The following is an 11,823-nucleotide window of genomic DNA, read 5'->3' on the forward strand; positions in this document are numbered from 1 at the left end:
GATAGAGAGACGCTGAAGGAGGGGGCAGAGAGACACTGGAGGAGGGAGACAGAGAGAGACACTGAAGGAGGGAGATAGAGAGATGCTGAAGGAGGGGGACAGAGAGACACACTAAAGGAGGGGGGCAGAGAGACTCTGAAGGAGGGGGACAGAGAGACGCTGAAGGAGGGGGACAGAGAGACACTGAAGGAGGGGGACAGAGAGACTCTGAAGGAGGGGGACAGAGAGACGCTGAAGGAGGGGGACAGAGAGACGCTGAAGGAGGGGGACAAAGAGACTCTGAAGGAGGGGGACAGTGAGACACTGAAGGAGGGGGACAGAGAGACGCTGGAGGGGGACAGAGAGACGCTGAAGGAGGGGGATAGAGAGACACTGAAGGAGGGGTACAGAGAGACGCAGAGAGAGACACTGAAGGAGGGGGACAGAGAGACACTGAAGGAGGGGGACAGAGAGACGCTGAAGGAGAGGGACAGAGAGACGCTGAAGGAGGGGGACAGAGAGAGTGAGCTGATGAAGAGGGGGACATAGTGTGAGATGGTGAAGGGGATACAGAGTGATGTGGTGAAGGGGCGCAGTGATATGATAAAGGGGCACAATGTGATGGTGAAGGGGTCTAAATACATCTTACGTCATTTTGACCCAACTACTTAAAAAACGGGACTACCCAGTAATTATTTTTGCTTAGGGGTGCCTTGGAAAAATTATGGTGACCCTAAGGGTGCCTTGAGCTGAGAAAGTTTGGAAACCACTGGCTTAAGCAACTGTGAGCTCCTTTTTTTAAATTAACTAATCACTGCTGTCCCTGTTCAGCTCCTGGTAATCACAGTAATTATTCTGTTGTCACAAGGTCCAGATTGATTGATTGACATCTTTGGCTCTCCTAAGGTAAACTTTTTTTTTTTTTTTTCTTTTCTTGTGCATAATCCTGCTCTCCCCCACCCCACTGCCTGAGCACTCCAAGATCCAAACTCTGTATCCCATTTGTTTAGAATACATGGAAATTAAGTTCATAACTAAATTCTTACAATATGTAATATGTATATCATAAACTATTAATATAAAAAAAAACAATGACATACAAAGTGAGCAAAGTCCTCACCCTGTAACTCTACCGCCTAAGGGTGGAAGTCTATGTGACCTTATATATATAGTATAAATAAATGTTTAAAGAATATACTTAACTTACCTATATGTTGATATTGCTGCAGGGCAGGCTCTGTTCCTTTTCCCTTCTTCATACGGCGGGAAGATCAGCTGACAAGGGGAGGGGGCGGGTCACATGATCGCAGCTGCGATCGCAATTGAAAGATGACTGGCTGTCAGTGACAGCCAGTCATCTTTTAATTGCGAGGACGCCGGGTCCTCGTGAGGGGCCTCCGGGTAAGCTCCGCCCATGGGTAAAAGGGGGTGTGGCCGTAAGGTAGCCGGGCCTATCGGTGGTTTAACCGGTAGCCCGCTGGGCCAGTCCGACACTGCTGAGGATTATTTATGTTTATGTAGACTGGCGAGTCTGGTCGGTGGGGGGAAATAATAATAATAGGGCAGGAAGAAATAGGATGATAGAGAGAGAAGAGAAGTTTGGAGATGAGTGGTGAAAGTGAATAGGAGAAAGAGTGTGTGCGTAAATTGAGTAGGTGCATGATGGAGAGATGTGGATGAATGTGTATTAGCTAGTGTATGTAATGAAAGAGTGGGAAGGAAAAGTGGAAGTTTGGGCAAAGAGCTGAGCTAATGTACAGCTTACTGCAGCTGCTTTCCGTATGCTACATTCCATTCCACTGTCCAGGGACTATTCCTTTCCTTAGGCACAAATATCCCCTTATCCAGGAACTCCTGAGCCATGCAGTCTCTTCCTCCCTTACAGCTGTATTCCCAATTAGCCGCACCGTGCAGCGATCCCCCTTCGTGGTATGAGGGTCTTTCAAAGGGGACTACTCCATGGGGAACCTGTAGGAAGGGACACGCCAGACTTCTCTCTTACACTCTGTCTTTTACCCTATAGTGCCAACACTGTGTCTGCTGTGGTTATTTTCTATCTGGGGTACCCCTGAAGGTGGGGATCCTGCTGAATGTTCTCTCTTGCTGTGGGCCTTCAGTTACTGATGGGGCTCACCCCCTTCACTGTCTTTACACTAACCCTGAGTACACCCGGAGGTTAAAAATAAATGGGGTTCGAGCATTCGGGTTGCGTAGCTGTCACTGTCACTGTCTCGCTGCTGTAATGAGGCACTAGAAAGGTCAGCATACAGTGCAGTTATGGGGGAGCGCATATGCGACGGATTTAGTGTGTGGGTTTAGGGGATCTGAGAAAAACGCGCCTCTTTCATGAAACACATACAGGTTCTTACAATTTCTTATCGACATTTGGGCATTACACTAAAGAAAAAGGAGAAAGTATTACTTTTTGTGTGGGGCACTCGTGGGGTATTACCAAAAAAAGTAGTTATTTCTGTTTTCTTTACTTAATGTGATCATACTACTGATGGAGCACCCGGTTGTAGAGAAAATACCAAATATTAATTAAGAATTGAGTGCTATATTTTTATTTTGCATGAGTACTATAGTTCTAGTGCAGAGGGTTTTCAGATATTCACCATGACATTTCTGCATTACTATACCAGAAAATAGCTGTTATTCCACATGTAAAACATGACAAAGTATCTTAACAGTAAGTGTGTCGAAGATATAATCCAGAAGTTTAATTTGACATCCTTATATTCACTTGACATGCCTTCTATTGTTTTTGCTGAGCCTGTCCTGCTTATATATGATATATGTAAAAGTCAATGGGGAATAACTACTGAATAAAATGTCTAATTGAAATAAAAACGTGTGAAATAAGAACTATTTCATCACATGACGTGGCACACACGAACCAGATAATAAATGTAGCCTTTGGTGATTTTATTTTGGGTGTAAGAACATGGCATCTTCCTAAGTATTCACGTGTTGGGTGAAGCAAGATGGCCGCAACCGGAAATTATCAGTTCAGCTGCTGACACTCACATGGTGATGATGGCAGAATCAGAGCCGGCTCACCCACTGGACCCTGGTGCTGCTCCATACGGGAATTTCCCTAATTATTATAGTTTCCATCCACCCGAGGGCCGCGTTAAGCTTTTACCTCCTGGGTTACTCCTGGAACTTCTGCAGAGACAGGACGGAGTGGATCAGCCGCTGCTGGCACTGGACGTGGGATGTAACACGGGAGTGAGTATGGGGATCTCTTTCACTGAGCAGAGCGTAGTTTATGTGCTGTATTCTCTTTATGGGTCTCTATGGGTCCAGTATGTTTGGCATTAACGGGCCTACATTTTAGGCTAGATAGAATCCCATTCAACATTCTGAAACATTCTGATAACATGCCCTATGAGCGACAGATTCCCATGGCAAACCTAGAAACTCTGCCAGCGTTAACTACCTCATGCCCAGCTAGTACTTTGTCCACCTTATATAATATTTGCCCGTCATTGATTGACTCATGCATGGTGCATCAAGTAGGTGATTAGGATGAAGAACAGGAAAGTGCCTGTCTCATCATCATCATCATCTTCTATTTATATAGCGCCACTGATTCCGCAGCGCTGTACAGAGAACTCATTCACATCAGTCCCTGCCCCATTGGAGCTTACAGTCTAAGTTCCCTAACATACATACACACAGACAGACTAGGGTCAATTTTTGATAGCAGCCAATTAACCTACTAGTATGTTTTTGGAGTGTGGGAGGAAACCCACGCAAGCACAGGGAGAACATACAAACTCCACACAGATAAGGCCATGGTCGGGAATTGAGCTCATGACCCCAGTGCTGTGAGGCAGAAGTGCTAACCACTTAGCCACTGTGCTGTCCACACATTCCCAAGACAATTGTAGGTAGTGTCCTGCATAGCTGCCTCATGTACACCATATGGAGCCCAGCACTAGTGGTTCAGACACACAGGGCCCTATTTATTAAGGCACTAATGAGTTGTGAGGTTTTTTTCTTAAAAAGCACATAATGCAGGCATATGAACGTCCGTATACAACTACAAGCGGATCTGAAGAAACATACAGGTCTGCCTATACATCACTTGCCGTATTGCGATAAACACGGCACACCTCAGAATACCTAAGATACTTATGTTCAATATAAAGTCTCATCAGATATAGTCATTAATGAAAAAACTGCAAAAAAAAGCATTTTTCTTTTTGCATAAAATAGATTTATAAGGCTGTTATTGACGTTACCATACATATAATTCATTTGCCCCTGATTGCAAACGCATGTTATAGCAAGCATACACAACTGTCATCACTATCATGCAGCACTTTATCTGCCCTGTAGCTGGTGCAAAGCTTGAATCGGACTCTGCTACATGTGCTCGAACTTATCACAGCCTTACTGTACATTGACTATGTACATGCACCACTTACCCTCCCTGTTCAGCCCATGGCTGTCAGAAGAGTCATTTATGTGCGAACATGAGTTGTGTTTTTTTGGTGCACGTTTTGGGTTTGTGCATTCACAGAGTGATGAAGCGCAAAATGCGGCACGTATCTGCATTTACATTTCTTAGTCAACCAGTCCCATAATGTGCAGCCTGCATTTGGCCTGTACAGCTTGCCTTATGTAAGTAAAATTAAAAGGTAAAGGAATAGATTTGCTAGAACCAGTTGTTGTTCGTTTCTTGAAGCGGTTCTGCGAATTGGTTTTAAAATTTGAAAATTCGACGGTTTGTACACATTCAAATTAAGAAAAATAAAATTGCAAACTAGATGGACCTGTAGGTTTCTTTCAGCCATCAAGTTCTTTTGTTCCTCATCACTAGCTTTTCTCCAGATTTTTGTAGCCATTCCCATCTATGGTGGATAATGTTCGCTCCACGTTAGCAGAGATGATCACATCCTGATACTTTGGAGAAACAACAGGTAAAATCACAGCACTTAAGTCATGGTTTCCGCCAATGAAATGCCTGTGATTTCTTGTAGAAAAGCTCCAGTAGCTTTTTGGTGAAACCATCTGGCTTATGTTTCTGCAAAAGGGGCTGCAAGTAATGAAAGTGCTTGTTGCAAAGTTAAAATTAAGCTAAAATGCCAGTTAAATTGTTGTACTTTGATAGCGCTGTCCATAACGGCTGGAGCTGCGGGAGATAGCTTGGCAAGTAGTCATTTGGTCTCCTGTGCAGGAGATCAGTGCTTCCCAAACTTTTGCAGTTCGCGGCACCCTTAGAGTCTCCAAATTTTTTCAAGGCACCCCTCCAATATAATAATTGAGCAGTCCTGTTTTAGAAGTAGTTGGGTCAACAAATTGTAATAAGTATTTAGGTCATGACAGAAATACTTATTTAGTTGCATGCAAAAATGCCCCTCTGCATCCAGGCACACGGCCCCCTCTGCATCCAGGCACACGGCCCCCTCTCATGTTGCCCCCTCCTCTGCCCTCTGCCCTGCTGTCCCCGTCCTCTGCCCTGCTGTCCCCCTCCTCTGCCCTGCTGTCCCCCTCCTCTGCCCTCTGTCACGCTGTCCCCCTCCTCTGCCCTCTGTCACGCTGTCCCCCTCCTCTGCCACGATCCCTCTCACTCTGCCCCGCGCCAGGTGCCAGCCATAGAAAAAAGAAAAAAAACAAACTTACCAATCCGCTCGGCGCCAGGACCCAGCAGCCTCCTCTCTCCCGCAGCAGCTGGGTCCTGGCGCCGCGCGGATTGGTAAGTTTCTATTTCCTTCCTTTTTTCTATGGCTGGCCCGCGGCGCCCCTGGGAGCCACGGCGCACACTTTGGGAACCGCCGCAGTAGACAATGCATTCATAATATACTTAAACATCCATGTGAACATTGGGTGTACCTTGAATGCAACATGCACTTTTCTTTCTTCCATACTCTTTACAGCAGTCAACATGAGCACTGTGGACACATTGAGCCTGAGTCATTAAGGAAAGTAAAGCAAAAACAAGGAGTAACTTTGCACCTTGGCAAAACCATGTTGCATTGTGGGGAAGTAAATTTAAAATGTTGGGACAGATTTATAGTTGGGTTAGGGCATGTCCTAGATCAATTTAAAATTTCAGTGTAAAAGTAAAGCTATGAAGCATTTGTGTGCTACATTAAAAAAAAACATCCAGTATTGAACTTATGTGCACAATAATAAATTAATTTGCACCCCTTGCATTGTAACATGTTTTGTCTGGGAGAAAATGTGCTTCTTTATTTTGCCTTAGTTTTCTTAATTAATCAGGCCCAATGTCTACTGGGATCAATTATCCCTGAAGTGTGTTCAAGCTGGGCTTATAGTGTATTGAAATGCACCTAAGAACAACGGAGACAGAACATCAAAAGCTGCTATGATCATGCTAACACACTCCCGTGTTTTTGGCTGGTTTTCTCTTTTTAGGTTTCAGTACACTAAATACTTTTGATAAAGTCACTCATCTTTAAGCTGAATTTTCCAGTGTGTAATAAATAGACCAATATGTATACTGTACAGGTTTTGAACAGTGCTTCTGTGAAGTATATATTTGGCCACAAGATGGCAGCATTACTTCAATATTGAAAAGTATTTTTTTTTTCCAGCCACTCATCATTGTGTATGTCATTACTATGAATGTCTGAACTGATATAGTACCATTAATATTACAGGAGTGGACAGGTCTGTCTCCCACATTATCAGCACATGCATCTGAACTAATCTGTGCTGCAGTGAGCATTCTGATGATCTGATTGGCTACAGGTTGTTCTACTTCCACCTAGTTAAACTCTAGGGCAGTGGTTCCCAAACTGTGCGCCTAGGCTCCCTGGGGTGCCTTGGAGATCTCACATGGGTGCCTCGGCCAGGGCCAGTGGTAAGCAAGGCGAGGGACTACTTATTTTGGTTTAGGGGTGCCTTGAAAAATTTTTGGAGACCCTAAGGGTGTCTTGAACTGAAAAATATGGGAATCCACTGCTCTAGGGTCTTCCAGACAAGCAGTAAATGTTGATCACATACAATAGGTGCTCTGATCCTAGCAAAATGCACCATCATAATGAAAACTAGCATCTGATTGGTTGTTTTGGGTTACAGCTTATGTACTTCATCATCATTTATTTATTTAGCGCCAGAAGATTCCGTAGCGCTTTACAATTAGGAACAAACAGTAATAAAACAATACTGGGTAATACATACATACAGAGAGGTAAGAGAGTCCTGTTTGCAAGCTTACAATCTATGGGACAATGGTTTGATACACAAGGAAGGGTAAGTGCTACATCATATTGAATATTTGTCCAGCTAGAATGCAAAGGTTACAAAGTTTTTTAGCAGGCTGTATGCTCAGTCACACAACTATGTTGGTCAGAGGGTTGTTGTCATGTGTTAGCTGTGTAGAGGGTGGTAATAGGATAACCTAGGGAGATTGAGGGTAGTTGAGGAATATTATAAGCTTGTCTGAAGAGATGGGTTTTCAGAGATGATGTACTTGGTGTGGAACCAAGTTATTATAGCCGCTATATGTATAATGTATTATGAAACGTGCTATGCAGTCCAGTGCAATTGCTTTGGTATTGCAATGAAAACCATTAAAAAAAAAAATACTTTTACTGACAAAAATTAAACAATATCTTAAAGGGGCAGGATACTGAGACATATACCATGTAGATTTGTAGGTAGACCCTTATCTGAAAAAATATTTCTTCAGAAGATATTACATTATTAAATATTCAATTCAAGTATATTGAAACTTCTTGGTCATTTTGTTCTTTATGAAATCTGAGTGAAACATCATTATACTTTACCAAGCAATATGTATGGCCATTTTATTTAATTTAAATACTCATCTGTGCAGAGAATCGATTTAAACCAATACCCCCTCTTCCCAAAATCTGAGTCTGCACCCTACGTTACCTCAGCCACAATACCCATCCCCCCACTCCTTATAACACCCTACAGACATATAAAATATTTAATACATACCCGTCCATAACCTTTTCTCATGCCTTACATTGGAACGCACTCTACACCGTCTTCCCCTTTCATTGTTTATCTGCCTACTTGTCTGGTGCCCCCAACCCTCATTGAGTGATATAAGTCCCACTAGAAATCAATATATGTTGGGCCTATGAATGCACAAGTGGTCCTGTATTATAAGACCGCTGTGCTGTGTTATGTTTATTTACACAGTCAGACATTCTTTTCAGGATCCGTTCTGGGCTTTTGGTAACAAAGTCTTCTAGTGCAGACATTTTCCTTCAGGGACAATGGAGATCCCCTTGTCATATTCAGTCGTGGGTGTGAATGATTGTAATGTGATACTTTCCTTAAGATTCCAAAAAGCACCCGTGACCCTGTGATTAGAGCTATTATTTATATAGTTTGAAAAATAATGTTTAAAGTGTACTCCCATCTACACACAGGGATGGCAGCCATTTTGTGGCTGAATTATTATTCAGACTGTCAGTTCAATAGTGAATTGATCTCAGGAATATTGGTTAAGCTCTCATGGCTCCCTCCTCTCTGTGTAGGAGATGGACTTTTGTGTGGAAGAAATGCTACAAGCCTGGACAACAGTCCAGGGGGTAATTGTATCATTCACTGTATGTTTGTCTTTACAAGCCATCGCCGGTTTAAATTTTCACTGCAAAGTCGCCGATTTCCGGAGAATCATACATTTACCCCCTGGAAACTTTTTACAATTGCACCAAATATTTTTCTTGGTCTCTCTCAATATTCCAGTTTATTGATCAAATATCTGCTTGCTGTATCACAGGCTGTCAGTGGTAAATGTAATATATTGTTTTGTTGCTGTCTTGCAGGAATTGAGTGTCGGATTGTATAAATATCTTGTGCAGCCATTGGGGTCCTCACATGTGCGGGACAATGTCCACTTCCTGTGCTGTGACATTGACTCCGATCTGATTACCAGAGCTCAAAGCTCAAACCCCTGCCCCGATTCCATCACGTTCTCTTCTCTGGACATCATGGATGCCTCCTCACTAGATGCCTTACACAACTTCTTGGATAGGTTTGGCCGATCCACCTTTCATATTGGATTCTGTATGTCCATAACCATGTGGATCCACCTAAATCATGGCGACCACGGACTGGTGGAATTTCTTAGTCGACTAACAACGCTGTGTGACTATCTGCTGGTCGAGCCACAGCCATGGAAGTGTTACCGCTCAGCAGCCCGCCGCCTACGCAAGCTGGGGAGACAAGACTTTGATCACTTCCACACGCTCTCCATCCGTGGAGACATGACTGAGGAAATAACTAAAATTCTGACCAGAGATGGCAGCACTGAGCTCATTCACTGTTTTGGAAATACAAGCTGGGACAGAAGTCTTTTGCTTTTTAAAAGTATAAGACCTTTAAATCTACCCAGTTAGGCTTGTTGGAGCCGACATTTCCTAGGTGTTTTATGTTGTCTTTTGCATTCTGAAATAAGTTACACCAGAACATTTTATATTTGTTTATTTTAACAATTCTTTTAAAGCACTATAAGCTCAGGAAGTTCACTTGACTTGTTTTGTGCTTCCTGTGATTGGATAGGGGAAGTTCACAATGTGTACTACAAGATAATCTATAATCATTGTTGTAAAAGGGAATGGTATTTCCGCAAGCAATAAAGTTTATTCTCCGTCTTTCGTAAATAGCATGGCAGTGGGCATGCTTTAAAGGGTTACTGAACTTTGCTGTATTGGAAAAGTGTCTATAGCAGAGGTATAGCCTCAGCATGAGATTTGAGGAGCGTGTTTGCAATCTCCTCTGTTCTGGGTCTGTATTTATACATTGTCCCCTCCCAGAATTTTGTGCCCCCCTTGCATAGTGCTGTGTACCTTTCCCTGTGCTCTGTGTGTGAGCACCCCTGTTTTGTGTGCTTTGTGGAAGAGAACCATAGGTGACACTGGGATGGGGGTTTGTGGAGGTATTATTATTATTATTATTATTATTATTATTATTATTATTATTATTATTATTATTATTATTATCTTTGACTTATAAGGCGCCACAAAGGGTCCGCAGCACCGTACATTACATATACAGAAAACAGAATCAAGACACAACATGATACAAAAATGTATACAAACACAGGTGACAGGGTAAAGCAAATCAGATTATATCTGGGACAGATAGTGAAAAGGATGGTAGAAATCAGCAAGAAGAAGGCCAAAGCTTAAGAAGACAGGGAAAACAGGGCTAGCGAAGCAGGCAAAGAGGTACAGAGGGTGAATGAGCAGTAGAAAAGAGGAAAGAGGGCCCTGCTCATGAGAGCTTACATTCTAAAGGGAAGGGTGAGACACAAATAGGGTGGTACTAACTAACGATGTGCACCGGCCACTTTTGGTGTCTTGTGTTTTGGATTCGGATTTGCTTGAGGGTTTGGATTTGTTTCGCAAAACACTTGACGAAAGGTTTTGGATTCGGATTTATTTTGAAAAAAACATAAAAAGTGTTAAAATCAAGTTTTTTTGGTTTATTTTCACTCCTACGCTATTATTAACCTCAATAACATTCAATAACAATCATTTCCACTATTTCCCAGTCTATTCTGCAGAATCAGTGAACTTTGTAATATTGTAGTACCAATGGACTTATACTGCAGGATTGTTTTTGGATATTTTTTTTTTTTATAACACTTTTTTTTTTTAATTTTTCGTGCTGTGCTGTGTCCTTCTAAGGGCATTGTTATTTCCCCAGCACAGCACAGCACGAGATATAGCAGGACAGAGGACCACCTAACACAACCTCCCTCTACCCTGATCAATGCCCGAGTGAAGATGGCGGCGGCTAGCGGGGAATTTATAGGATCCGAGTATCGCGTGATCCGACAGCGGGATTATGACTCAGTGCCTCGGTTTCAGTTTTGTAATTGGCGGGAATACCTGGATCTGTCTCGGATCCGGCTCGGATCAGCAACGTTCGGGTGGGCTCGGATTTCAGATATCCGAGCCCGCTCATCTCTAGTACTAACTCGGGGAGAGAGCCAGGACAAGGAAGTTAGGAGGAGGACTGATAGACTTGAATTAGGAAATGAGAAATGAGGTAGAAAAACGTTTCCCCAATATAGACACAGTCTGGCCTGTTTGGCAGACTTAGAAAAAGAGTGAGTGTGTTTGTCTCTGTTGCACCCTGATGCAGTGCATTTGGGAATTGCAGTAGTGACCCCCTGTCTTCCATGGCCTGGTCACTCTAGCAGCGGCTATGCTAGTGTTAATCCACTTGTGCACTGAGCACTAGTCAATAGAAACCAGGCTGTGACCTCTTAAGTAGCCATGTGATCATTATTGCTATTCAGTGTTTTCTGTGGGAAAGCCTCAAAACTTCCACATTGTGTCATAAAATGTATCCTAATGAAAAGTTCCTTCAGAAATCTAGATCTAGAGGGCAATTGAAATGGCACCTAAACTCAAACATTTGGGGGTATATTTACTAAACTGCGGGTTTGAAAAAGTGGAGATGTTGCCTATAGCAGCCAATCAGATTCTAGTTATTTAGTACTTCTACAAAATGAAAGTTAGAATCTAATTGATTGCTATAGGCAACAACTCCACTTTTTCAAACCCACAGCTTAGTAAATCTAGCCCTTGATGTAACATAGAAACTCTTCTTCAACACTCACATTATAAACGAAACCTTTCTAGGGATTCATATGTTTGTCATGTTTTATGTGCAGTTGCCAAAAAGCCATTTAGGCTCTGAAGTCTCCATGCAGTGCCCCTCAGTGGACTTAAAAAGTCAGTTTGCAGTTGGCTTTGATGAGTTTGAACCTGATAAAGGTCTTTTGTAGGCAACTTTTATTTTTGTGTGTAGCCACTAGATGGCAGTATTGCTCCAATTTAGCAAACTAACCAAACAAGTTCTGTAAATCAGGGC

At 42.8% G+C, this 11,823-nt stretch overlaps 1 protein-coding gene across 1 annotated transcript; it reads left to right on the plus strand.

The window, feature by feature from the left end:
• Positions 1 to 2,992: 2,992 nt before the first annotated feature.
• On the plus strand, positions 2,993 to 9,599 carry BCDIN3D (BCDIN3 domain containing RNA methyltransferase). Its single transcript, XM_075197982.1, has 2 exons — positions 2,993 to 3,210; positions 8,763 to 9,599. The coding sequence occupies exons 1-2, from the start codon at positions 3,007 to 3,009 to the stop codon at positions 9,333 to 9,335; spliced, it is 777 nt and encodes a 258-aa protein (XP_075054083.1). The 5' UTR covers positions 2,993 to 3,006; the 3' UTR covers positions 9,336 to 9,599.
• The last annotated feature ends 2,224 nt before the right edge of the window (positions 9,600 to 11,823 follow it).

The sequence above is a fragment of the Mixophyes fleayi genome, chromosome 2 (assembly GCF_038048845.1).
Source record: "Mixophyes fleayi isolate aMixFle1 chromosome 2, aMixFle1.hap1, whole genome shotgun sequence".
Taxonomy (NCBI): Eukaryota; Metazoa; Chordata; class Amphibia; order Anura; family Limnodynastidae; genus Mixophyes; species Mixophyes fleayi.